The sequence below is a fragment of the Berghia stephanieae genome, chromosome 3 (assembly GCF_034508935.2).
Source record: "Berghia stephanieae isolate SIO BIC M18660-M18661 chromosome 3, UCSD_Bste_1.3, whole genome shotgun sequence".
NCBI classification, from domain to species: domain Eukaryota; kingdom Metazoa; phylum Mollusca; class Gastropoda; order Nudibranchia; family Aeolidiidae; genus Berghia; species Berghia stephanieae.
In genome coordinates, this window is record NC_088362.1 from 53,848,020 (window position 1) to 53,874,844 (window position 26,825).

General features: G+C 38.5%; 1 protein-coding gene across 1 annotated transcript; it reads left to right on the forward strand.

Moving 5' to 3' along the window:
• The first annotated feature begins 2,417 nt into the window (after positions 1-2,417).
• LOC144968008 (lysosomal proton-coupled steroid conjugate and bile acid symporter SLC46A3-like) lies at positions 2,418-26,452 on the forward strand. Its single transcript, XM_078905929.1, has 7 exons — positions 2,418-3,527; positions 6,007-6,170; positions 9,068-9,641; positions 13,686-13,803; positions 15,318-15,401; positions 18,391-18,547; positions 25,860-26,452. The coding sequence occupies exons 1-7, from the start codon at positions 3,108-3,110 to the stop codon at positions 25,903-25,905; spliced, it is 1,563 nt and encodes a 520-aa protein (XP_078762055.1). The 5' UTR covers positions 2,418-3,107; the 3' UTR covers positions 25,906-26,452.
• Positions 26,453-26,825: the final 373 nt, after the last annotated feature.

Below are 26,825 nucleotides of genomic sequence, written 5' to 3' on the forward strand. Positions count from 1 at the left end.
TCATGGTTACACAGAGTTTGTGTGTTGGTCCGTTATACTTCCGGATGACAATGTTGTGAACTCCTTGGCCAAGCGCATTCTATCTATAGATAGTTCGAAGATGACGTCACTCAGGCCTTTGTTATTGTTTTTGCCATCCGCGTTTGTGAGTTGTTCTCACTAAACTGTATTAACCAGACTATAAAAGTTCATGGTTACACAGAGTTTGTGTGTTGGTCCGTTATACTTCCGGATGGCAATGTTGTGAACTCCTTGGCCAAGCGCATTCTCTCTATATCCAGCTGGCGGATGTTTTGCGTATTTTATCTAAATGCATAGCATCAATGAGATACGTAGATGAACTTAAATTGTTTCAGAATTCAATAAACTAAATTTTTTGATCCTTGTGACAGTGTTATCTCCAATGATGTGAAAAGTCGTCACCATCCATAGATGTTAGAGCCTGTGTCCGTTATAGCCATGACTTTAGATAGCAATAACAGATAGCACTGTGTTGAAAAATATGATAACGATCAGACACGAGACTTGTAAAGCATTTAATACACTGTGTTGAAATAATAATGTGTAGGTTAAAGCAAGTCAATGTCTGCCCAATGAAATGATTTGCCCTGAACAGTTGTCCATACCACTAGACCACATAGAAGAACTTGTTGAACACTTAAATGAGTAAAACGAGTAAGTGTAGTATATTCGCTGAGCTGACACGAATCACTGTGTGTAAAATCATTGAAATTAATGCTCACAAACTTGGAAGGGGTTTGGGGCAAGGAGGGGGGGGGGGAAGATTCTGCTGGCAGACATCTACTTATACTATAATGTGAATGTGGTTTTGTGTAGACCGAAGGTGTACATAGATGCAGGTCTGTCTTCCAACCGCAATAATGGGCCTGCTTTAACATTGTTGTTATGGATGAGCAATTTGCGTCATTTAAAAAAGAAAGATTTTCATTTCTACAATGAGCCCATAATGAATCGTGTTATTAGACCTGCAAATAAAGGAACGTCGGGGTAGACCAGTAAGAAATTGGTGTTTCAACGATCATTTTACGAATATCCCTGCTCAGGGACTTTGTGGAAACATTCGAGTTTGGATTAAATCGTGCGTGTTTATTTATTCAATAATTTATGTTTGTAGTGAAGTGTCTAATTCAGAACTCAATGGGGATGATCTATATTATCTTATCATGTGCTCGAAGTCATTGGTCACATTACAAAGTCTGCTAAAAGTGACCTACATTGTGAAAAGTGTTCACAGTTTTTGAAATATCTAACATCACGATTGGTCATTTTGATCCACTTGACACATAGGTTTGTTTACAAGTTTCATAAACAAAGCAGCCTGTTTACATTTGTTAAGAAATATCCAATATATTGGACAGCAACTAATCATGTGATTGATGACTCGGTTGGACGAAAACATGAATATAGATCGCTCCTATTCAAAGAGGGTCGATAAAGAATGTAATACTATTACTACGATTATATTATTATATAATACGGGCGGATTGTGTGGAAGGTTCTTCCTTTTAAGACTACGGCAGTTAACGGGTTAATAATGAGAGTGAGTTTTGTTTCTTGAATGCAGAAAACATCATCGTTAACATTAGCCGTCGTGCTTCTATGTGGTCTAGTGGTATGGACACTCGCTTTCGGGTCGGAAGTTCCTGAGTTCGCGCCATGTCTCGTTCTACATGTTGCTGTTGACCAGAGGGCCCCTGTAAAGCGCTTTGAGCATATTAAGTGGATATTGCGCTATATAAAAGCTCAATTTTAACTAATTTTGATATTTTTGTGTTTACAATCAATTTCCTTTATCAGGTTTCATTCCCGGCACAAGTTCAAAATGTTTATTTTAGGCAATTTCCAATATGAAACATACATTTACACCTTTTCTTCACGTTTCAATTTCACATTTCCCCATCTCCCCTTCTGAATCAAAATCTGATGTGTGCCTAATCTTATTTTGGCTGTTTTTCCTCAAGTTCCTAGCACTGGCTTCGCTTTGTTATTTAATTTTATCTATTATTTTTAAATTATTATTAAATTATTTATATCAATATAAAGGATGGAGGTGGGGAGGGGGGTAGAGTTTCGGGAGGGGTGGGTGCTTCTTTTCTGTATTTTTTTACAATGGGACTTTTGCTCTTCACTTCTAGGAACTTATAGAGAGACTCCCCTTATTTTGGTTATAGTCACTTCTCTCTCCCCCCCCCCCCCCTTTCCGATAATTAAAATAAATTCCCTGTGATGTGAAACTACGGAAGTCCTTCCGTAAATTGTAAACATTTTCTGGAAAACGAACAATGACATTTCTCTTTAAAAAATAAGTAGGGACCCCTTTTTTCTCAGCTGTGTCATACTTTTTTTCACTGTGATGTTTTCAAAATAGATACTAATACTATTTATTTCATAAGCAGAGCCATTCAGAACTGAAGAAAAGTCTTGTGATTTTATTTGGTCTTCCGTTGGCTTTATGTGGAAAACTTCCCTATAACCAAGCAATAAAAAAAATGAAAATACATAACTCCCTCAAGATGGAATAGGTAACTTTTTCATTCAAACCCTGTGGAGGAAATCATAAAATATTATTATGGTTTGCATATATTATGGATGATTTAACAAAACAATATGAAAGTCGGTATGATCTAGAGAGTAGAGCAGTTGAATTAACATTATCAAACTCGCTCAAAATGGATTAGGTAACTTTTATCATTCATACCTTGTGGAGAAAATCTTGATCTACGCCTTATGGTTTGCATAACATTGACGATTTATATCAAAACAATATTGTTGAAATGTGAAAGTGGGTATGCACTAGATAGCAGAGCCTTTGAATTAACACCGAAACGTTATGATTGATTGCCGGAGTGGTTCTATGGCAGATGTTTTTTAAAAGGGTCTTGGTAACCTGTATGCAAATTTTCATGCTTTAAACCCGAATTTGCACGGTTTTAGCCTAATTCTCCCCTACCACACGAGCAATTAAAAAATATAATGCGAGATTAATCTGAATGGTTTAAAAGAGATGTTTTTATCTTCTGTTTTCGATCTGATGGAATTTCAATAAATATAAAGATATAGAAAGAGAAAGGTGAGGTACAACAGACATGAAGATGGGTACCACTATGCAGGGAAATTCTATTTCCATTATAAATGATGACACGGAAAATACTACACAAAATCACCATGACAACCATCAACACATTATTGAAGAAGAGGAAAACTATCACCAAACGTATGCTTACTCTCAAAACATACAGGGTGGCGCAACGCCACCCGTTGAGGACAACGCCAATCCATCCACGGAAAACTCTCGGAATTACTCCAGATTAAAAGTTCGAATCCTGTTACCAGTGATTGGTGCTCTTTATTTCAGTAACGCTACCATTAAATCTTTGTTATTACAATATCTTCTTGACCGCTGGTCACTCGAGGCCGGACACAACACGACTGTTTCTAGTAAGGACTTTTGTGATCGGAACGAGACTGACCCTGCTGTGATAGAAGCTGATGCAATCCAATCAAAGGTGGGTGTTATAAAATAAATTTTTAAGATTGAGCTTTTATAAAGCGCAATATCCACTTAACGTACTCAAAGCGCTTTACAAGGGGTCCCTGGTCAACAGCAACATTTAACATTTAGGATGGGATATGACGCCTGTTAGGCGAAATTACATTTTTTTCGGACAGAGACAACGTTGTTAACGGCCATTTAACAACCTGAGTACGGTGAGAGAATGTGCGTAAAGAGCCTTCTCCAAAGACTCAACTATGCGCCGAACGAGGCTCGAGCCCAGGACCTTCCGATCCGAAATCAAGTGCCACACGATTAGACAACATCGCCATTGTGAAATCTAAAATAGTGTATGCAATGTAGTACCAGACAAAACAGTGCGGCTATGTGGTCTTGTGGTATGACACTCGCCTTCGAATCCGAAGGTTCTAGTCCCATTCTGAGCGGCTTATAGTTGAGTCCTTGGAAAAGACTCTTTACCCATTCTCTCACCGTATTCGGGTGTAAAATGAGTACCTGGCCGTTAACAGTTTTGTCTCTGGCGGATATTAATTGTAATATCGCCTAACAGACGTTATGTCTCGTCCTCCATTCCTTGTAAATCCGTTTGAACAACATTTAGTGGATATCACGCTATATAAAAAAGCTCAAAAAATCTGAGAGGAAAATATAATAATCGTAAAGAGAAAATAGCACTGATTGTAGTGCTATAGATAGTATGCGGTTGGCTAAGAAGTTCATAACATTGCCATCCGGAAGTATAACGAACCAACACACAAACTGTGTGTAACCATGAACGTTTATAGTCGGGTTAATACAGTTCAGTGAGCATTACTCATAAACGCGGATGGCAAAAAACAATAACAAAGACCCGAGTGACGTCATCTTCGAACTATCTATACCCCGTCTAAATAGTCACTAAGCACTTTACATTGACATGTAGGCATCAATTGAAATAAACAAATACATAAATAGATCATTGATTGATTATATCATTTTGAACTAGTGGGTTCTTAGTTGTGTTTTGAAAGGTTGAAAAATCACTCCCGTCCAACCTCCATCTCAAACACAGCAAAAAAACAAACAAACCAAAATATATATATATATATATATATATTTATATATATATATATATATATATATATTATATATATATATATATATATATATATATATATATATTATATATATATATATATATTGCTGTTTTGTTTTTGTTTGTTTGTTTGTTTGTTTGTTTGTTTGTTTTTTTGTTTTTTGTTTTGTTTTTTTTTTGCTTTGTATATATATCCAAAACTTGTCAGCCCAATGCATGTCCTGCTATTTCTCAATGTATCTAACACACCGTTTCATTTTTTTTTTCTATCTTGCACCAATGGCCCCATCCCCCTGACTTCTCACGCTCTTATAGATAGTATGCAGATGACGTCACTCAGGCCTTTGTTATTGTTTTTGCCATCCGCGTTTGTTAGTTGTTCTCACTAAACTGTATTAACAAGACTATAATAGTTCATGGTTACACAGAGTTTGTGTGTTGGTCCGTTATACTTCCGGATGGCAATGTTGTGAACTCCTTGGCCAAGCGCATTCTATCTATAATAATATCATTATCATATTTTCTCTTTAGCCTTTTATCATCTTGTCAATGATAAACGCTGTTATCTAAATGATAAGTTAATAATATAATTGGTGGTCCCTGTAGCTCAGTTTTCACAGTAAAGAGGCCTAGATCGGTCCCAGGTCTCCTGATTGTTTTTCTGACCCCCTCCTATCGTGGCCTTCGTAAAGTTATGGCCTGTTACTGACCAAACAATGACGTCAAAATGCCAGTCTTAGGCCACAAAAGAAAACAAATCGTGAGTTGTATCGTAGCCATCGTTATGTTATAGCCTGATACTGAAACCGAAAAGGACTGGCATTTTGACGTCAATATTTGGTTTTTGCACCGCCTAGTGAGTTGTCGTTAGTAGAGCTCATGGAAACAAGTTATTTCATTGGTTGAACTATTGAATACAACTCACGATTTGTTTTCTCTTGTGGCAAAAGACTGGCATTTTGACGTCATTTTTTGGTCAGTATCAGGCCATAACTTTACGAAGGCCACGGTTGTATTCAATAGTTATGAAATGACTTGTTTCCATGAGCTCTAATAACGACAACTCATGGCTACGCTCCTATCCACTCAGCGGTTATTGGAAATATGGATCCATTAGATCTGGTGGAGATGACTCTGCAATAGATAGAACGAATATGACGTCACTCAGGTCTTTGTTATTGTTTTTTGCCATCCACGTTTATGAGTAATTCTCACTAAACTGGATGCGGCGTCATGTCTCGTACATGTTACGTGGTGTTGTAGGCTAGGGACCCCTTGTAAAGCGCTTTGAGAACATTTAGTGGACATTGCTCTGTATAAAATCTCAAGTTTATTTCTTTTTAATAGAACAAAACTAAACAAAGGTATAATCGTCATAATATTTATTTTATTCCAGGTATCATATGCAGCCATGTATTTATCCTGGTGTTCTTGTGGGCCCGCTCTCCTGTCATGCCTGGTCTTCGGTGCTCTGGTTGACCTAATAGGGAGAAAACCGGCTCTCGTCCTGTCACAGTTGGGAACCACGTTGCAAATAATTTTGATCATTCTCGTCTTACGGTTTGTGTTCTCTTTGAAAGTTTTGCGAAATTGTGTGACCTATTGTATCAAAACGGTATTTTGTCGGCATAAAACTGAATTTATAATTAAATGATAAAAATGTCGGGCTCGAAAAAAAAAAAAAACGACAGAGGACGTCGGGTGCTTGGTATGGGTAGGTCTAGCAGCTCTTCTCTTTATTCTTAGTATTTTGTCCGTGCCCGACGACTTTTTTCCGGAAGACGGCAGAGGACGGCAGTGCCGGACCGTCGGACTCAGTCTCCGGTGTGGGTTTGCCCTAACGCATGCCTTTTCTTTTTCTCTACAAGAACCCCCCCCCCCCAACCCCCCAACCCCCACTCCACCGCTACGGGTTACTTTTGTTTTTCGGTACTATGTTAAGCTCTCCCTTTCTCCTCATCCTCCTCCTCCTTACTTCCTCCTCTGTCTCATCCCCTTCCTTCTTTTCCGCCTCTTCCTCCTTCTCCTCTTCCTCCTCCTTCTCCCCCACCACCTCCTCCTCCTCCTCTACCTTCTTCTGCCCTCCTCTTCTTCATTCTCCTTCCTCCTCCTCCTCCTCCTCCTCCTCCTCCTCCTCCTCCTCCTCCTCCTCCTCCTCCTCCTCCTCCTCTTCCTCCTACTCCTCCTGCTTCTCCTCCTCCTTCTCCATTTTCTAATTCTCTTCCTCTCCTTCATATCTTCCTCCACTTTTAACTTCTCTCTTCATTTCAATTCTCCTCTCCATCCTGCTCATCTCCATTGATTCCCTGTCTTCGCCTCTTACTTCACACTCCTGATTTACTGCCCTTCTATTTCTGACCTCAAACTATTTTGGCCTTAAAAGCAGACAGTACCAGTATTGTTTTGTTTGTTTCTTTGAGGAGAAGGTGGGGGGGGGGGGGGGGGTCTTCCCTTTTCTTTTCTTTTTTCTTCTTCGTTAGACTCAGTTATTAGAAAGAAGAGACATCGAAAATCACTCGCCATGTGTCACTGTAATAAGAGGATTTATTCAAGTGCTATAATGTATAATTGATTCTTTTAAAAAGCATTATCTCTTGATTATAATTTTATGTGATTGAATACTCTCTCTCTCTCTCTCTCTCTCTCTCTCTCTCTCTCTCTCTCTCTCTCTCTCTCTCTACATATATATATATATATGTATATAATATATATATATATAATATATATATATATATATATATATATATGTGTGTGTGTGTGTGTGTGTGTATCATAAGATATCGTCGCCTAGGCATTCCATGAAGGAATATAGATAACTCATCAAACAAGATGTCTGATGTCAACAGGGAACCCATGTTGTCCAAGTGAGCAAATTGGGGGTTAATAATCTTGCTCAAGGAAAAAAAACGAAAGTGCCTGAAGCAGGGTCGTACCCGGGTCATCCGGGTCACAGTGCAATGCCTTAACCCCTCTCTCTCCCTCTCTCTCTCTCTCTCTCTCTCTCTCTCTTTCTCTCTCTCTCTCTCTCTTTCTCTCTCTCTCTTAATATATATATATATATATATATATATATATATATATATATATATATATATATATATATGTATATATATATTGCTCTACCAACTGAGCTACCGAGACCCCCAAACTATTAAATGTGTCTATCAAATAAGAGAGTGACACATTCACAGAACTCCTTTGTGTTGCTGTTGTCAGCTCACAATGATCGTGATTTTGATGATGGTAATGATGATGATGATGATGATGTTGTTGTTGATGGTGACATAAGCGATAAAGTGATAATATTATAAGAAAAAAAAACGGAGAAAGTACTCAAATGTGTTGACAATGACATGGCCATTAACAGCGTTGTCTTTGTCCTAAAAAAATAAAAGTTAATAACGCCAAACAGGCACCATGACATCCGGCCCAACATGTTAGCTAGGGGCCCCTTAGAGCATATTTAGTGGCAATTGCGATATAATAAGCTCAAGTCAGTTTGTGAGGCTATGTGGTCTAGGGGTATGACACTCGCTTTCGGGTCGGAAGGTCCTGGGTTCGAGCCTCGAGCTCGGCGCATAGTTGAGTCCTTGGAAAAGGCTCTTTACTCACATTCACTCACCGTACTCAGGTGTAAAATGACTACCTGGCAGTTGACAGCGTTGTCTTTGTCCGAAAAAGTGTAATATCGCCTCATGTCCCGTCCTACATGTTAGATGTTGCTGTTTACCGGGGACCCCTTGTAAAGCGCTTTGAGCACATTTAGTGGATATTGCGCTATATAAAGCTCAATTTAAAAAAATTATTATCTGGATATTATTTAGCACGTATTGAAAGTCACGTCCTTGTTTGAAATTCAAACGCTATTTCGTCGTTGTTATCCAGCATAGCAGAGTTATTATAATTTGATAAAAGAGTAGAGGGTCTAACACGCGACGACACATCAAAATGATAACAGTCATGATATTATCATGAGGCTATTATATTTGAATCTGGATAGATTTAAAAAATGATAATGAAATAACTTCCTAATTCTCGAAATTTTAGAAATAAAGAGAGAATATCATTATTGTTATTATATTTATTATTATATTATTATTATTATTATTATTATTATTATATTATTATTATTATTATTATTATTATTTATTATTATTATTATTATATTGTTATCATTACCATAATGATAATAATGATAATAATAATAATGATAATAATAATAATAATAATAATAATAATGATAATAATAATAATAATAATAATAATAATAATAATAAATAATAATAATAATAATAATAATGATAATAATGATTATAATGATGATGATCATGATGATGATGATGTGATTAATAACAGTATTGCAATACTAATAATGATGAAGATAATAATCACAACATTAACAGAATTATTAATGATATGAATGACAATTTTACACCCTTTCCCTTTATCACGGATAGCTTCCACTTGAGCACAAACCTACTTTACATTGCATTCATCCTCGACGGCCTTGGAGGCAGTTTTATGGTCTTCCTGGTGGCCAACCTCTCCGCCACTGCCGACGTCAGCGACAACAAAAAGAGTCGTATTGCCTGGATCGTGATTGTCCTTACACTAAGTCGTTTGTTTAACTCTGGAACAGACATAGCCGTCGGCATCGTCATAAAGAAAGTTGGATTTGTCGCCGCAGCCTTAACTTTCCTCATTCCTACGGTCCTGGGACTTTTCCTTACAGTGTTCCTGTTACCGGAGACTCTTCCACTGCAAAGCCAAGGATTATCACTGAAGAAGTTTTGGGACCACATTTGCAGAACTGTGTTTCTTTATTCAAGAGATGGGAATAAACGGACTAGATGTAGTTTGTTTCTGTCTTTGATGATTTTCTTCACCGCATCATTTAACGACCTCACTTTGTCCAGTATTGATACTTTATACCAAAAACACGAGCCGTTGTGCTGGGATTCTATCCTGATTGGCTACTATGTTGCTTTCAGGAGTGCAGTCTCTGGGATATTTGCCTTGGTTATCCTCTGGGTAATATCATTTTTCTATTTATCTCTTATAGTTGATAATCTTGTATCTATGTAGCGTTTAAAAATCGATTATATTATCAAAAATATTATTTCTATTAATTTCTTAATTTCTTATTATATAAAAGAAGTCCTTCAGAATCCCGATGCTCGTGAAGAGTGGTTTTCCAAACCTCCCTAACTCCATTTTTTCCTATTTTGAGGCATTGAGGATTATTTCCCCTAAAATTTATCATTCGGTTAATTATTTTATCATATTTAAACTTCAAATTCACACGAATCTAAGCGTGCTCAAAGCGTTTTCAACGCCAACACTTAACATGCAGGACGTGACATGACGCATGTCAGGCGATATTACAATTTTTTCCCCGACAGCGGCAACACTGTTAGCGGCCCGGCACTCAAATTACACCTGGGTACGGTGAGAGAATGTGAGTAGAGAGTCGTTTTCAAGGACTCAGCTAGCGCCGCTCAGAGCGGAGCTCGAACCCTGTACCATCTGACCCGAAGGTGACTGTCATACAACACCGGTTCGAAGGCGACTGTTATACCACACCGGTTCGAAGGCGACTGTCGTACCACACCGATTCGAAGGCGACTGTTATACCACATCGGTTCGAAGGCGACTGTTATACCACACCGGTTCGAAGGCGACTGTTATACCACATCGGTTCGAAGGCGACTGTTATACCACATCGGTTCGAAGGCGACTGTTATACCACATCGGTTCGAAGGCGACTGTTATACCACACCGGTTCGAAGGCGACTGTCGTACCACACCGATTCGAAGGCGACTGTTATACCACATCGGTTCGAAGGCGACTGTCGTACCACACCGGTTCGAAGGCGACTGTTATACCACACCGATTCGAAGGCGACTGTTATACCACACCGGTTTGAAGGCGACTGTCATACCACACCGGTACGAAGGCGACTATCGTACCACATCGGTTCGAAGGCGACTGTCGTGTACCACACCGATTCGAAGGCGACTGTTATACCACACCGGTTCCAAGGCGACTGTCACACCACACCGGTTCGAAGGCGACTGTCGTATCACACCGGTTCGAAGGCCACTCTCGTACCACACCGGTACGAAGGCGACTATCGTACCACACCGGTTCGAAGGCGACTGTTGTACCACACCGGTTCGAAGGCGACTGTTATACCACACCGGTTTGAAGGCGACTGTTATACCACACCGGTTCCAAGGCGAGTGTCACACCACACCGGTTCGAAGGCGACTGTCGTACCACACCGGTTCGAAGGCCACTCTCGTACCACACCGGTAAGAAGGCGACTATCGTACCACACCGGTTCGAAGGCGACTGTTGTACCACACCGGTTCGAAGGAGACTGTTATACCACACCGGTTTGAAGGCGACTGTCATGCAACACCGATTTGAAGGCGACTGCCCTACCACACCGGTTCGAAGGCGACTGTGGTACCACACCGGTTCAAAGGCGACTGTCGTACCACACCGGTTCGAAGGCGACTGTCGTACCACACCGGTTCGAAGGCGACTGTCGTACCACACCGGTTCGAAGACGAGTGTCGTACCACACCGGTTCGAAGGCGACTGTCGTACCACACCGGTTCGAAGGCGACCGTCGTACCACACCGGTTCGAAGGCGACTGTCGTACCACACCGGTTCGAAGGCGACTGTCGTACCACACCGGTTCGAAGGCGACTGTCGTACCACACCGGTTCAAAGGCGACTGTCGTACCACACCGGTTCGAAGGCGACTGTCGTACCACATCGGTTCCAAGGCGACTGTCGTACCACATCGGTTCGAAAGCGACTGTCGTACCACACCGGTTCGAAGGCGACTGTCATGCAACACCGATTCGAAGACGACTGTCGTACCACACCGGTTCGAAGGCGACTGTCGTACCACACCGGTTTGAAGGCGACTGTCGTACCACACCGGTTTGAAGGCGACTGTCGTACCACACCGGTTCGAAGGCGACTGTCATACCACACCGGTTCGAAGGCGACTGTCGTGTACCACACCGATTCGAAGGCTACTGTCGTACCACACTGGTTTGAAGGCGACTGTCGTACCACACCGGTTCGAAGGCGACTGTCGTACCACACCGGTTCGAAGGCGACTGTCGTACCACACTGGATCACAAGATCACATTGCCGCAGGGGCTAAAGTAATTATTGGTCTTCTAGAAGCTGAAATTGAAATCTAATGAACCACAGAATTTAATCTGTGCGATCAAGTATGGTGTATACAAGGTCGTAAAGACATGTTTATAAATAAAAAGATAAATAAATCAATGAAAACACCTGCAGACAATAATATAGGCGACTGCCTAAAGTTATAACATGGCACAATACTCCTACGCCAAATTGTTATTGTACAACTATATCAGTCATTATAAATAAACAAGCCTGAACATTTATTTTCATCAAACTCCCTGTGCTTCATAATGTGTCATTTATTATCCCAGCAGCCCATATGGAAACATATTTCCATTTTATACAGTACCAGGCGCCTGTTTGGCAGCCATTTTATAATAACACTCAGATTATCTGTCACTACCTGTAGCCAAAATCTCATGCACTCCTGACTCTAGTAGGATAATATGTTTAAAGGACATTCAGAATCAGAATTTTCTACGACCACTGTTACCCATCCGACCCCTGATCTTGTTTAATTTTGCTTTACTTTTGTGTCAAGACGAGATATACGCCATTATTATCAATGTTATCGTCATCATCAGCATTCCAATTCATCAACATTATCATAATTTTTATAGATACTGTTATCACTAAGGTCAATGCGATCATAATCAATATAATCAGTTATCACTATTATTATTATTATTGTGGTAAATAACTGACGCACTGTTTCCTTGCAAAGCTACGTGATATTGTGGTATGTGCCTTCGGATCGGAAAGTGTGCTCTTGGATCTATATTATCTGTTCCCTATTTCAACCATTCCCCTTTGTCTTACTTATTCTCTTGTACCTTTCATTCTAAATCTATATTTTTTTACTATCCCATTGTCTTCCTTTTTACTGGCGCCGAAATTAACAAACGTCGTAAAACCTTTAAAAACAAAGAGAAGTAAAATGGCAAGGACTACGAATTCCAACAATGTTTAGTCATATTTAAAATCATGAATATAAATTTAACATGAGTTCCATATTTATGACAATGGTTTCAAATTTTCAGTATATAATTCATCCCAGGATAACACTGCCATTCTCTGGAAAAAAATAAACACATTTATAAAATGTGGACCAGAAAACTCGTCCTATCGGTCGAGTATATTGACCCTTATTGATCCCACTTTAGCAAAAAGAAAAAAAAATTCAAACCTGAGACTGCGAACTAATACTAGTGTAGGGGGTAGGTCACAGATAAAACCCACTAAATTCCTTCCAGCAATCCCTAAAGCATGGGGAATAGAGACAGACCGAGAAACTGCTCGCAGAGAAAAGCACAGAGGAATGGGCAGAGGATAGGCCTTGCCTTTCATGAAAGGAAATCGGTCCTAGCATCTAAGAATATATGAAGAGATGAAGGACCATCATAGTCGCAAGCAAAAAGGCGGGTATCGGATCTGGAATTAGTAGAGGATTGGTCAAATTAAGAAATTAAGGAGCAGGCACCGGTGCAAGATAAAGAACTGAACAACTGTGTATGAAGGATGCGTGCCAGACAAAGCAAGTAAGAAAAATACAGGAAAAAAACTATCCCAAGAGACAGGGGATCGAACCTCAGAGGCTCTCGATGGTTGGGACAATTTTAATACCTTTATTCTTCACAAGGGTACGCGTTTTCCGCTGTGAACCCCCGCTTGCATAAAATGTAGGGGATTTCCTCAGCCTTTCACTCAGCAGCAAACGGGAAGCTGTTTCTGTTACACCTGATGTAAAATACGTATTTTGCGTTAGATTTATGTCCTATCCCAAAGGTAACAAGCAATCGTTACAGGCCGTTTTTTCCTCAGCTACCCGGGGTCAAATATCAAAACGGAATCTAATGTGTTTACAGCTTTGAAAGGCTACTCTTTGTTTATCCCACAGTTTACAAGATATACTGGATGTGTGAGTGATGAGGTCAATGCCATGATCAGTGTTTTATTTTTGGTAGGCGGTCTGACGATGGAGGCATTTGTCAAAAACAAATGGGAAATGTTTATAGGTGAGATGTTCAATAATCAAACATTCTACCTGAGAAAATAGTTAACCAAGAAAGCCTTTCAAATCCTATATATAGAACTAAGATGACGTCACTCAGGCCTTTGTTATTGTTTTGTTTTTTCCATCCATGTTTATGTGTAATTTTCACTAAACTGTATTAACCAGACTTTAAAAGTTCATGGTTACAAATAGTTTTGTGTGTTGGTCCGTTATTCTTCCGGATGGCAAACCGCATACAATCTACAAGTACAATTTTAGGTGTTAGAGAGGACATATTATCATAACAAAAACCTATAATCAAAAAGGTATGTATGAATTAATTGCTTTCTATATTTAAACATTTTAATGAACAGTAGTATAAACACAATTTTCTTGTTTGATTTTCAATTGGCTGTGTACAACATACTAGCGTGAATTTTTTATTTTACTTTATAAATGTATCGCTCAGTGTTTCTGGTCTTTTTTTTTTTTTTTTTGAAGTTGTCGACGTGCATGTGCTTGTAATTACAAATTTACAATGTTTTGACTTCACTGTCATCATGCTTTGAATTGGCGCTAAAACGATCTTAGCGTATTGTAAATCCATAAAAACAAACAGCTGTAGGATATTTGTCACAATTATTAGATTTTAAAATGTAAGTAGTGCTACTAGAGTCAGTCAGAGACAAATGACCTATTGAGCAGGACTTTATTCCGGTATCTGTAGAATAAAACAAGCAGTAACAATTTCTTGCTACCGACTAGATTGGTATCTAGTCTATAGCAACATCTTATCTGCCAAGTTTACCTGACCCAGCTACCCAATCACCACTGTATGGATAGACAGGTTGGAATATTCATCACTGTAACCGAGGTCTATTCCAATCCCTTTGATAACGAGGCAAGAGTTCTACCCACCGTGCTATCGGAAATCCATTTGGTGTTGTATTTAGCAATATATTTTATGACCCACAACGACGATCTGGTGTTATCGGTGGAATGAACTACATGAAGAAAATATCAAATTGATCAGAACAAGAACATGATTTAATTATTTTTTAAACTTAAGAAACAAATCTAAAACTTAAGTACGGCATTTAATTTCTGCCTGGAATAATACCGTTTTGGGTATTGGGTCTCATTTTGAACGGCATAGCCAAAACATACTTTTTTGTGAGACATTTTTGTATTCAGGGGTGCGAAGTGGCCGAGTGGTTAAGACATTGCACTGTGACCCGGAAGGTTCCGGGTTCGAGCCCCGCTTCATGCACTTTCGTTTTTTTTCCCTTGGGCAAGATTATTAACCCCCAACTCACTTGGACAACATGGGTAATTCCTGTTGACATCAGGCATCTTGTTTGATGAATTATCTATATAATATTCATTCGTGGAATGCCTAGGCGACGATATCTTATGATGTTGTGGCGGAAGGACATCATTTTTTTAAATTATAGCTCTATTCATTACTATTGCAGTACAATAGGTATACTAAATATAAAATGCAATGAAATGTCATCTCTCTGTCTCTTCCTCCAGTTCCTCTGATTCGTATTCCTGGTTCTAATGTAGTCCCTATCACGAGAGGAGTCATGTCATTCTTGGCTGGACCAGAGAAACAAGGTATGGCTGTTTATTTATACAATGATGATCCCTGGTTATAGATTAATTAAGAAGCAGCATCCTTTTTATGCTACTATTACCTTACCGGAGTTCCGTCTCCTTACAGAGGTTGAATGTCATGGAACGCCATTCTTCATGCTCAATGGCCATTACCGATCAGTCAGTTATCTTTTTGCCAGTTGTTGCCTCCACATTTCCTATCCAGGACTTTTGTGGTTTCCCCCTCTAGCACTGATTTTTGGATGATTTTGTGTCTTCGAACGTGTCCATACTAGTTCAGTTTTCTCATTTTAACTTCTGCCAACAGTTTTCTGGACCTTTGGCCTGCATCAATGACAACCAGGATGTTTGATTTCTTTCTGGTCTGTGGTACTCTCATACATTATGTATTCAATAACCAGTGAACTGCTGTACTCTGGAAAAAAACACGTATTTAAAAATTTTGTCAGAGAACTCGTCCTTCAAATCTCGATCGATTTAAATGATCCTCATCCTGGCAAAACTCTAACGTGAGCTTTTATATAACAAATTTTCCCCTAATCGTGTTGCACGCACTTTACAAAGAGTCCCTGCCCAACAGCAACACGTAACATGTAGAAACGAGACATGAAAGTTAGGCGATATTACATATAATTTTTTTCCGACTGAGGCAACGCTGTTAACGGGCAGATTCTCATTTTACGGGGTGAGAAAATGTGAATAAAGAGCCTTTTCCAAGGACTCAACTATGAGCCGAGCAAGGCTCGATCCCAGGACCTTTCGACCCGAAAGCGAGTGCCACATAGCCACACAATAAACCTACACAGTTTGCTACTTATTCCAAGGGAATAAATAAAATGCTATTTATACTTATCAAATTGAGTAATTAGGGAGCATGCACATATTTATATATAAAAACTCTGACACACACACACACACACACACACACATACATAAATACACACATAGAGGGGCGAGAGATAGAGAGAGAGAGAGAGAGAGAGAGAGAGAGAGAGAGAGAGAGAGAGAGAGAGAGAGAGAGAGAGAGAGTGACGATAATTTTATTCAGGATTTTCGGATCACATAATATTTTATTTTGAGCAACAACATTGAATTATAACTTAAAAACTGTTCTTTCCAATCCCACTGAAGGAAATTAGACTCCCTATATTAATATTATTTGTAGTTGACCGTATCTACCTAAAGTAGGAGCAACCTATTTTTAGATCACAATGATAATATCGGTTATAATTGTTGACGTAAAATCAAGGTCACGAACAAGGAGATGATGTATCGATATCTACCCGACTTGATAGCTTAGTTAGACTCTTTCACGACAAGAATAGATTTGCTTTATTTCACGAAATTTCGCTCGATTTTTATTGCTTTCATTAAGAAAAAAAAGTCCCTTAGAACTATATTATGACCCATGTAGCTGAAGTTAATCCCGGTTTCTCTAATATCAAATGGACAATACCAATGGCCTGTTACCCTTTAGATAGGACGCTAGTCTATCGCTGAATAAGCTTTCCGTCAGATCAAAAAGTTCCAGCAATCACTGAAGACCGTGTTTATTTCTTGTAATCGTCACTGATAGAACTACCCTTTTACATTGGTATCTTGAGGCTGAAGCCGGGAGGAGCGGTTTTGCAGTCTGTTTGTTTGTGTGAAGGGTTGGGGGGGGGGGGGGGGGGAGAAAGGGGGATCTGTGTGTGTGTGGGGGGGGGGGGAATATGTGTATGCGAAAGAGAGACTGGGAGATGGATGAGAATGGGAAAAGAGATAAACTTAATTTAAATTTCATTTTTTTTTTTCAAAGTCTTGTTACTATTACTATTACCCACGACTGGCTGTATTATTGGGGTATCATTATCGTGCTTATAAAGACACGCCACTTAACATAAATCAACTTTTTAAGTGCGTTGATTTATATTATGTTACGGTATAGGAATGGTCCATAAAACAAAAACGGTGTCAATGGCATAAATAGATCAATAGCCGCTTAATTATGAATTGTGTTGACTATTGCTGAAACTTCATTTCAGTCATCATCAACCGAAAATTAAACCCGTAGAGAGGGGAGTAATGACAATACTGCCTTACTCTGGAAAAACTCATATTTTAACATTTGGCCAGAAACTCGTCCTTCAAATATCGATCGATTTAAACGACCCTCATCTTGGAAAAAAATATCTCAAACCTGGGACTTCCAAGTATGACACCTTTGAACCAGTAGTTGCATGGTTCGATCCGCTCTGTGTGGCGCACAGTTGAGTCTTTGGAAAGGGCACTTTACTCGCATTTCTCTCTCTTTCTGTCATTGTCCTGGCCCTGGCCGAAGACCATAGCTGAGAGGGAAACAGTCAAATGTATGGTTAGTGTTTTGGGAGATGATATTTTTTTTCCTTTTAAACCATATCTGCTCTGTTATGTATTGTTACTTATGTATTATGTAAACATTTGAGGGTGTTCCTCATATAGGGTTCCTGTGCTGGTGTCTGGATGAGACTTTTATGTGATTTCAACCTAAGTGCATTAATGGTATGCTCGTGAAATCTACACATTTCCCTATTTGAACCAAATCCCCTTTGTCTTACCTTTTCTTGGGTGCTTTGATTTTAAATCTAGAATATTTTGACTATTCCATTTTCTTCTTTTTACTGGCGCTGATATGACCTTAATGTGTTGCAAGTGCCTTTAAAAACAAAACAAACTATCTATGTGTATCTGTATGTCTGTCTCTCTCTCTCTCTCTCTCTCTCTCTCTCTCTCTCTCTCTCTCTTTCTATCTCTTTCTCCTCTCTCTCCCTCTCTCTCTCTCTCTCTCTCTCTCTCTCGCTCTCTTTCTCTCTATATATCTATCTATCTCGTCCTCTCTATCTATCTAATCTATCTATCTATCTATCTATCTATCTATCTATCTATCTATCTGTCTATCTATCTATACCTATATTCTTCTCGTGCATTTAAGTTTGTTATAATCCACCTTTTTTACGCTTATCTCCAACAGGAGTCCTATTCTCCAGCATCGCCTTTGTGGAAGTTTTCTGTCTCCTGTTCTCTGCCACAGCCTACAGCAAAGTCTACGCAGTGACAGTCGCCTTCATGCCGGGTACCGTCTATTTAGTCATGGCGGGCGCGACGTTTGTCACTTTTCTCATATACATGTAAGTAAGACAATTTGTGACCCTTCGTCTCGAAAGGTATTATGTCGTGATGAATTGGACCCCGAAAAGTGACTTTAGAATTAAATTAATTGTAAATACCAAATTTTGAGCTTTTGCATTGTGATTGTGAGAAATTGTCTTCATTCTCTATAACAAACCGATACAACCCACAAGTTTCATGGTTTTGTCAATAAATTCAATTTCTTGAACCCAAGTCATCCCGACATAATATCGTTTATAAACGGTGGGTCACATTTGTGTATGTGGCGAATGTTCGTGTCGTGGTTTGCTCACTAGCCCTCAAACACAACAGACGGAACCAGGTGGCATGTTACTCTTGTGCGGCTATGTAGTCTTGTGGTATGACACTCGCTTTCCGATCGGAAGGTCCTGAATTCGAGCCTCGCTCAGCGCATAGTTGAGTCCTTGGAACCGGCTCTTTACTTAAACTCTCTCATCATACTAAGGTATAAAATGAGTACCTGGCCGTTAACAGCGTTGTTTCTATCGGGAAAAAAATTGATACCGCCTAACAGGCGTCACGTCTCGTTCTACATGTTATATGTTACTGTTGGTCAGGGACCCCTTGTAAAGCGCTTTGAGAACATCAAGTGGATATTGCGCTAAATAACAGCTCTTTTCAACAATCTGTTAATGGGTAGCTGGGATTATTTAGATCTAGAGAAAGTGTAGGTGGTGTGGTAGGGAGCTTGCCACCCTGTCATTGATCACTTAGTTTATCCAGGACTTCCCCTTCAATGAGTTACTAACTCATCACATACAGATCTGAAAAAAAAATGTGTATGAAACAGTGCCAGACTCTCGCACTACCTAGCTGCATCAATCTTCATCACACAAAGCTCCAACTTCTTTGGATTGGATTGGATTGGATTCGACACTATTTCAGATCTTCGTCTTACACAAGTGTCTGCTCCTTTATTTGTCACTTTCATAGAGCGATTGTAATGTGGTGTAGTGGTAAATAGCTCGGTTTTAAATCGAAAGGTCTCGGTTCCGATCTCGTAGAGACACTGATATATCTTTTAAAAAATTATTTTGTCTCTAACTCATAGGTTTTAATGGTTCTGTTCCGTGTATTCCTATCCCGGCTGGATTTGAAAAGGACGTGCCGTATTTCGTTTAACCGGGACAACCAAAGAAAAATCGTGACATTCGTTACGATGCAACCTACAATTTTCTCATTCGAATGTCTTTTGCACGTCACAAAGTGTAAACAAATGCTTTGAATACAGCTAGGTCTATAAATACTAAACTCTGTTGTTGAGCTCATTTTGCTGAACAACATTCTGTATAGAATGCACTTGTTACTGTTTTGTTTGATTAGGAAAAGTCTTTTTTTTTGTGTCGGGTGCGTGTGAATTTTCGGGGGAAATTCTAAAAATGGCTGGTAAGGAGAGAGTTTAATAGATTTAACACTTATTACGTGACTCAATTTTTTAAACGAATCGGCTAAGGGAGAAAACCGAAATTAAACGTATACCAAATTATAGAAAATGGAGGAATAATATCAGTTGCCTCCCCTTTACCGTCAAGTAGATTGATCGCAGCTTGGTGGGGATAATCGTAATAATAATATTATATTATGCAAAGGGCCTCACTCGCGTTTCCATAACGTAAAAACAAAACGATTAGACATGCATATTTATATATATAGCACATTTTCAATTATTCGCCCTGCTCATTGTGCTTCTTAATGCTTAAACTCAAGCAGGTCATAACAAGAACAAATTCTCATTTCGCAGAGTACAGGTCACCTGCTAGGCGCGTACTATCACTCTTTCAATATCCGCCTCTATCCATAAAAATGTACTCATTAATCCCTGAGGAATATGATATTATGTGAAAAGTGCATTACTGCTCTGTGCTCACTGTGGCTCAGCGGTATGGTGTCAAAGTTTCGTCTTGATACAAAAGCCAAGCGATGTTAAGCGTGGTCAGTGGTCGGATGAGTGACATTAATCGTTGAAAATGCTGGTCCTGACGCTGCGTCCTTGGGTAACTCATTTAACAAACATCATCTCACTCTACTCAGGTGTGAATGAGTACCTAGGTACAAGTAGTAACGGATAGTGTTAGTGTTAACGCCTAACAGGCGACTGGTACTTATGAAATGGAAATACTATGGTTTCATATAACCTGCTCGAGGAGTTTATGAAACATTGTGAGGCGCACTGAGCATGGGTAAGCCGTGGAAATGCGCTACATAAATCTTCATATTTATTTCATTTTTATTACCAAATGCCCGGACCTGTGCTATACGATCTTTGTCACCCACCAGGTTAATGATCATTTTCAACATCGCTTATATATATATATATATATATATATATATATATATATATATATATATATATAAAACTAGCTATATTACTTTATTATTATTATTATCGATAGATGAATCAGTTTTAACCCTCTCCTTACCAACCATTGTAAAATCGCCACATTCGTTACGATCCAACCAGCACTTTTATCATTCAGATTTCTTTTTGTATATCACACAATTTAAAGAAAATGTTTTATATTAGCTATAAAAACGTGACACTGTGTTGTAGAGTTGCTTTTTTCTTTGAGTAAGAAAAAAATATTTTTGTGGTGGGTGGGTGTGAAATTTTGGGAAAAATTCTAAAAATGGCTGGTAAGGAAAGGGTTAACACGCGATCAGAACAGCGATGCCACGGACTGGCTTGTCAAAGCAGTGCAAGGGATTACGTGAAATCCCGGCAAGCGTATGGACGTTGCAAAGGTCAAAAGACAAAAGATGACAGGATACAGTTTGATCCAGCAAGGCGTACGAGGATAGATCTCTATGCACGCTATAGATAGTATGCGCTTGGCTAAGAAGCTCACAACATTGCCATCCGGAAGTAAAACCACCAACACACAAACTGTGTGTAACCATGAACGTTTATAGTCTGCTTAATACAGTTTGGTGAGAAGTACTCATAAACGCGGATGGCAAAAAACAATTACAAAGACCTGAGTGACGTCATCTTCGAACTATCTATAGATGTTGTGCGCTTGGCTAAAGAAACTCCTAACATTGCCATATGGAAATATAACAGACCAACACACAATGCTATGTGTGACCTTCAACGTTTATAATAATCTGTCAACAAGAGTTTGAAACGGCCATGCGGTCTTGTGGTGTGACACTCGCTTTAGGATCGGAAGGTCCTGGGTTCGAACCTCTTTACTCCCATTCTCTCACCGTACTCATGTGTAAAATGAGTACCTGGCCGTTAACAGCGTTTTCTCTGTCAGAAAAGAATTGTAATATCGTCTAACAGGCGTCAGTCATGTCTCGTTTTATGTTACAAGGGACCCCTTGTAAAGCGCTTTGAGCACGTTTAGTGGATATTGCACTATATAAAAGCTTTTTTAAAAAAAATAGTCTGGTTAATACAGTTTAGTAAGAACTACTCATAAACATGGATGACAAAAAACAAAAACAAAGACCTGAGTGACGTCAACTTCGTTCTCTTATCAAAAACAAAAACAAAACATAATTAAGTTATAAAAAAAAATAATATAAATACATTTACCAGCCGGATATAACCACAAACAAATGTGTAACCTTGGATGTTTATAGTCAGATTGATAAATATTTAATGGGAACTACTCATAAAAATGGCTGGCAAAAATCAATAACAAAGATCTGAGTGACGTCAACTTCGTTCCTTCTATAGATATCAAAATAGAACATCAAGTATTGACCATAACTTATTGTTTTATTGCGATTTGCTTTATTTTACAATTTTTACGGCTTTCCCCGTGACGCTTTATTGTCATGTCCGAGGCTGGCTTGTGGCTGTAAAAAGAATCTCTAGAGAAGCCACAAAAATATTATTTTCCTTTTTTTAAGAACTCACATTCATATTTTCGATTTTAAAATACAACTCTCTCTCTCTCTCTCTCTCTCTCTCTCTCTCTCTCTCTCTCTCTCTCTCTCTCTCTCTCTCTCTCTCTCTCCTCTCTCTCTCTCTTCTCTCTCTCTCTCTCTCTCTCTCTCTCTCTCTCATCTATCTCATCTATCATCTATCTATCTATCTATCTATCTATCTATCTATCTATCTATCTATCTATATCTATCTATCTATCTATCTATCTATCTCTATCTATTATCTCTCTATCTATCTATCTATCTATCTATTTATCTATCTATCTATCTATCTATCTATCTATCTATCTATCTATCTATCTATCTATCTATCTATCTCTCTCTATCTATCTATCTATCTATCTATCTCTATCTATCTATCTATGTGCAACCAAGTGACAAATTGCCACTATTTTGAGGACAATAAAGACATATCATCTATTTATTTATCTTTCTGTCTATCTATTTATCTATCTATCTATCTATCTATCTATCTATCTATATCTATGAATTATAAAAACAAAATCCATGAAACAATAGTGCTCAACTTTTTAACAAAAGGAGCTTTTTATAAAATGTTTCAAGTAGAATTATGATCAACTTCTACAATATTGTTTTGAGCATTCGCTCTCATCAAGAAGTTGATCATATTATACTTGAAATATTCTATCTATCTATCTATCTATCTATCTATCTATCTATCTATCTATCTATCTATCCATTTATCTTTCTATCTATCTTTCATTCTTTAATTCTCTCTCTCTCTCTCTCTCTCTCTCTCTCTCTCTCTCTCTCTCTCTCTCTCTCTATTTGCATCGCTGATAGACGACCTCTCTTTAAAACATAGGAAATCTTAATCAACATGAAATGTTCTTACGTCTTCAGTCGTCTGGGCATTTCACTCTGTTGTCATTATCAAGATATGTAACCTGCCGTGTGAAAACAGTGTTATGTCAGAATAAACTACCTGCTTGAAATAGGCATCAACAGTCGCTTCCCTCGGAGTAACGCATAGTAACTGGTTCTAAACTATCGGAACAATGGCGGACACCCTTATGAAATACGACGAGCATAAAAGTGTATCCAGAGGAGAAAAACATTATAAATCTGATTATGTTTTGACTTTTATACATTCTGATCACATGACATATGAAAAAGTCAAAGCCAGCATGAAGAATAAAAAGTACCGATTTTCTTTGTTTAGAACCAAGCTGCTCGTTGCTGGGCGAACTTGACATCAGACTATTGAATCCTATTGGAATGATAGCCACATAATATATAAAACTTGGGGATTTTTTTCTGTTTCTTGTGGTGAGGAATTAAATACACCTCTGAGCTTTTTTTCAATATAGCGCTATATCCACTAAACGTTCTCAAAGCATTTTACAAGGGGTCCTTAGCCAACAGCAACACTTAACATGTAGGACGGGACATGACGCCTATTGGGCGATTTTTTTTCGGACAGAGACAACGCTGTAAACGGCCAAGTATTCATTTTACACCTGAGTACGGTGGGAGAATGTGAGCAAAGAGCCTTTTCCAATGACTCAACTATGCGTTGAGCGAGACTCGAACCCAGGACCTTCCGATCCGAGAGCGAGTGTCATACTACTAGACCACATAGCCGCACATAACCTTATTACATTGCAAAGGTACTAATGTTCGTATTTCTTATAATTCCAATTCTACGTTCATTTTTTAAATTGTCCAATTCATTCCGCCACAAGACCGCACAGAGGCGGTGGGACACCTATTATTTGTTTAGCTATTCGTTTATCGTCAAACCAATTTAAGTGACAAAAAACCATAGAAGCCAGAAGCCAATTTCATTCAGTTTCCAGATTGGTCTATTTTGGTCTCGTCTAGTTGCCATGATTTAGTCCTCTATTCGACTAAGGAAAAAGAGTTTCCGCACTTGATACGTCTTCTTTATATGTATATATATATATATATATATATATATATATATATATATATATATATATATATATATATATATATATATATATGTGTGTGTGTGTGTGTGTGTGTGTATGTGTATGTGTGTGTGTATAATATTTCAAGTAAAATTATGATCAATTTCTACTATATTGTTTCAAGCATTCGCTCTCATCAGGGTGAGAGCGAATGCTCGAAACAATAATATTGTCGAAGTTGATCATAATAATACTTGAAATATTTTATAAAAGAAATTCCCTTCATTCATTCCCAAGGGGTAGACTTGAAATTAGGGCTTTAAAAGTCGCCTATGAAACTTTTCTTTTTCAAATCCTAATTACATATTATTCTTTTCTTTTAAAAAAATATAACTCGGTTGGAAGTCAAATTCTTCCGTAAAGCCCATTTTAATCTTTGCCAACGAGCGCAGAAATACTGGCAAATCTAAAAAATAATTTTTTTAATGTAAAAATAAAAAATTGAGCTTTTTAAAATGTACGAATTGATATAAATCTATGAGTAATTTTCAAACACTTATTTTTTAAATTAGATTTAGATTAAATTAGATTAATTTAAATTAAACCTGTAGTCAATTTTAGTAAAAAAAAAAAAAAAAAAATTAATCCGGCCAAATTGGACTAGTCCACTTTTGAGGAATAGTTTGATTATTCTAAAATCCAAAAATATAAAGAATATTGCAAATTTTCAATTAAAATCGTTTTTTTAAATGAAGTTTTATAAGGTAGGTAGCAGATATCCACGTTTTATTTTCTAAAGGCCTAGATATAATATTGTCAAACGTTTGGGTCTTGACAACAGCTATTCAAATTGTATCACCGGTTGATTCAAAAGATTATTTATAAGATCCGCTAGGGCATAATGATGGTATCCATAATAATAACAATAGGTAATTTGACGTTGGGAATTACAATGTGATGCCCTCAGACTCTATCACCGGACCGATTTTGATCCTTTGTGGCCCAAACAATTCGACTCGATCTAGCTATGTCAATCTGCAAAATACAGTAGGATGTATATATTAATTAAAATAGATGACTGTGTGTTCGTAATAGTCTCTCTTTCCCCGCAAATATTGCGGCCTCTCCCCACGTTTTTTATTTAATGTAATATTTCCCCAGACAATTCAGATTAATTGAGCAGGCAGCTGCCCACTTGAAATTTCAAAAATTCGAAGTTTCCATGGGGAAAAAAGTTACAAATTCTCTTTAAATAGCTTTAGAAATAAACAATTTGCTTTCAGCATGATTCGAAATTGCTTCAGAGTCCTGAATGTAGGTTCTAAGTAACTAATCCTTTCTTTTCAACAAGATTTATTGAGTCATAGAGGCGAATACAGTTCTGTAGCTGGAGCCCAAAAAATCGTGTTTCTACGAATTTTTCATTGTACTAGGCGGGTCTGATTGAGGAAGACATTATTGAAAAATTAATATTACATTATTTTTCTTTTATCTCCAGTCCATTCTTTCACTTCTATGAGCGTCCACCAAAGACGAGGAGGTGATGATATGAAGTGTTCGGACCTGCCAACCCATTGTCATAATCTGTCTCAACAAGAGTTTGAAACGACACTATTGTACGTGAACATCTCTATATGTCTGATGGCCGGACGCAGTTAGTTATTGGTTTGATTTAGCATTGTGTAAAGGACAATACTTTGCGTTGGTTTGAATCCTTTCAGAGCCATTAGGCCCATGGAGCCGAAATTTATTCCGGTTTCTATAGATAGTATGCGCTTGGCTAAGAAGCTCACAAATTGCCATCCGGAAGTATAACGGACCAACAGACAAAACTCTGTGTAACCTTAAACGTTTATAGTCTAGTCAATATTGATAATTACTCATAAACGTGGATGGCAAAAAGCAATAACAAAGACCCGAGTGACGTCAACTTCATTCTATCTATAGTGTGAAACGGGCAATAGCAATTACTTGCTACCCTTTGTATAGGATGCTAGTCTATCGCAAAGTACCCTCCGCCAGATCTAGCAGACCCAGCCACCCAGCCACTGCTGGGTGGACAGGGGGGGGGGGAGACCAGAAAAAAACAAATACTCCACTTCACCTGGGAACGATCTCGGTCCCTTTGATTGTGAAGCGAGTGCTCTACCAACTGAGCTATCGGAACCCCCCCCCCCCCGCCCCTCTCCGTTAGAGAGTTTTAAAAAATACCCCAGATTGATGCCATGGATCGCCAATGAGCAATTTAGTCCTGAACACATTGTGGATATTGAGATTAAATGTGACAAAATAAAAATGCAAGTTCAAAGTGAACTTACTCGGGATTTACATTGTATATTATATTATAATACATGTCATTAATGTATGTTTTGATTCACGTTTGTTTAGGAATCTACGGGTGAATAAATTCTTTGAATCGTGGTTCATGTCTCGGATGTGTCTGATCGATGTGAATGGGGGTAGG

What these genes read in the sequence shown, in the direction of transcription:
- LOC144968008 (XM_078905929.1), top strand. Translation starts at nt 3,108, where the DNA reads ATGAAGATGGGTACCACTATGCAGGGAAATTCTATTTCCATTATAAAT. An exon ending in GGCTGGACCAGAGAAACAAG is followed by an intron (nt 15,402 to 18,390) that starts GTATGGCTGTTT and finishes TATCTCCAACAG; the next exon opens with GAGTCCTATTCTCCAGCATC. An exon ending in GTCACTTTTCTCATATACAT is followed by an intron (nt 18,548 to 25,859) that starts GTAAGTAAGACA and finishes TTTTATCTCCAG; the next exon opens with TCCATTCTTTCACTTCTATG.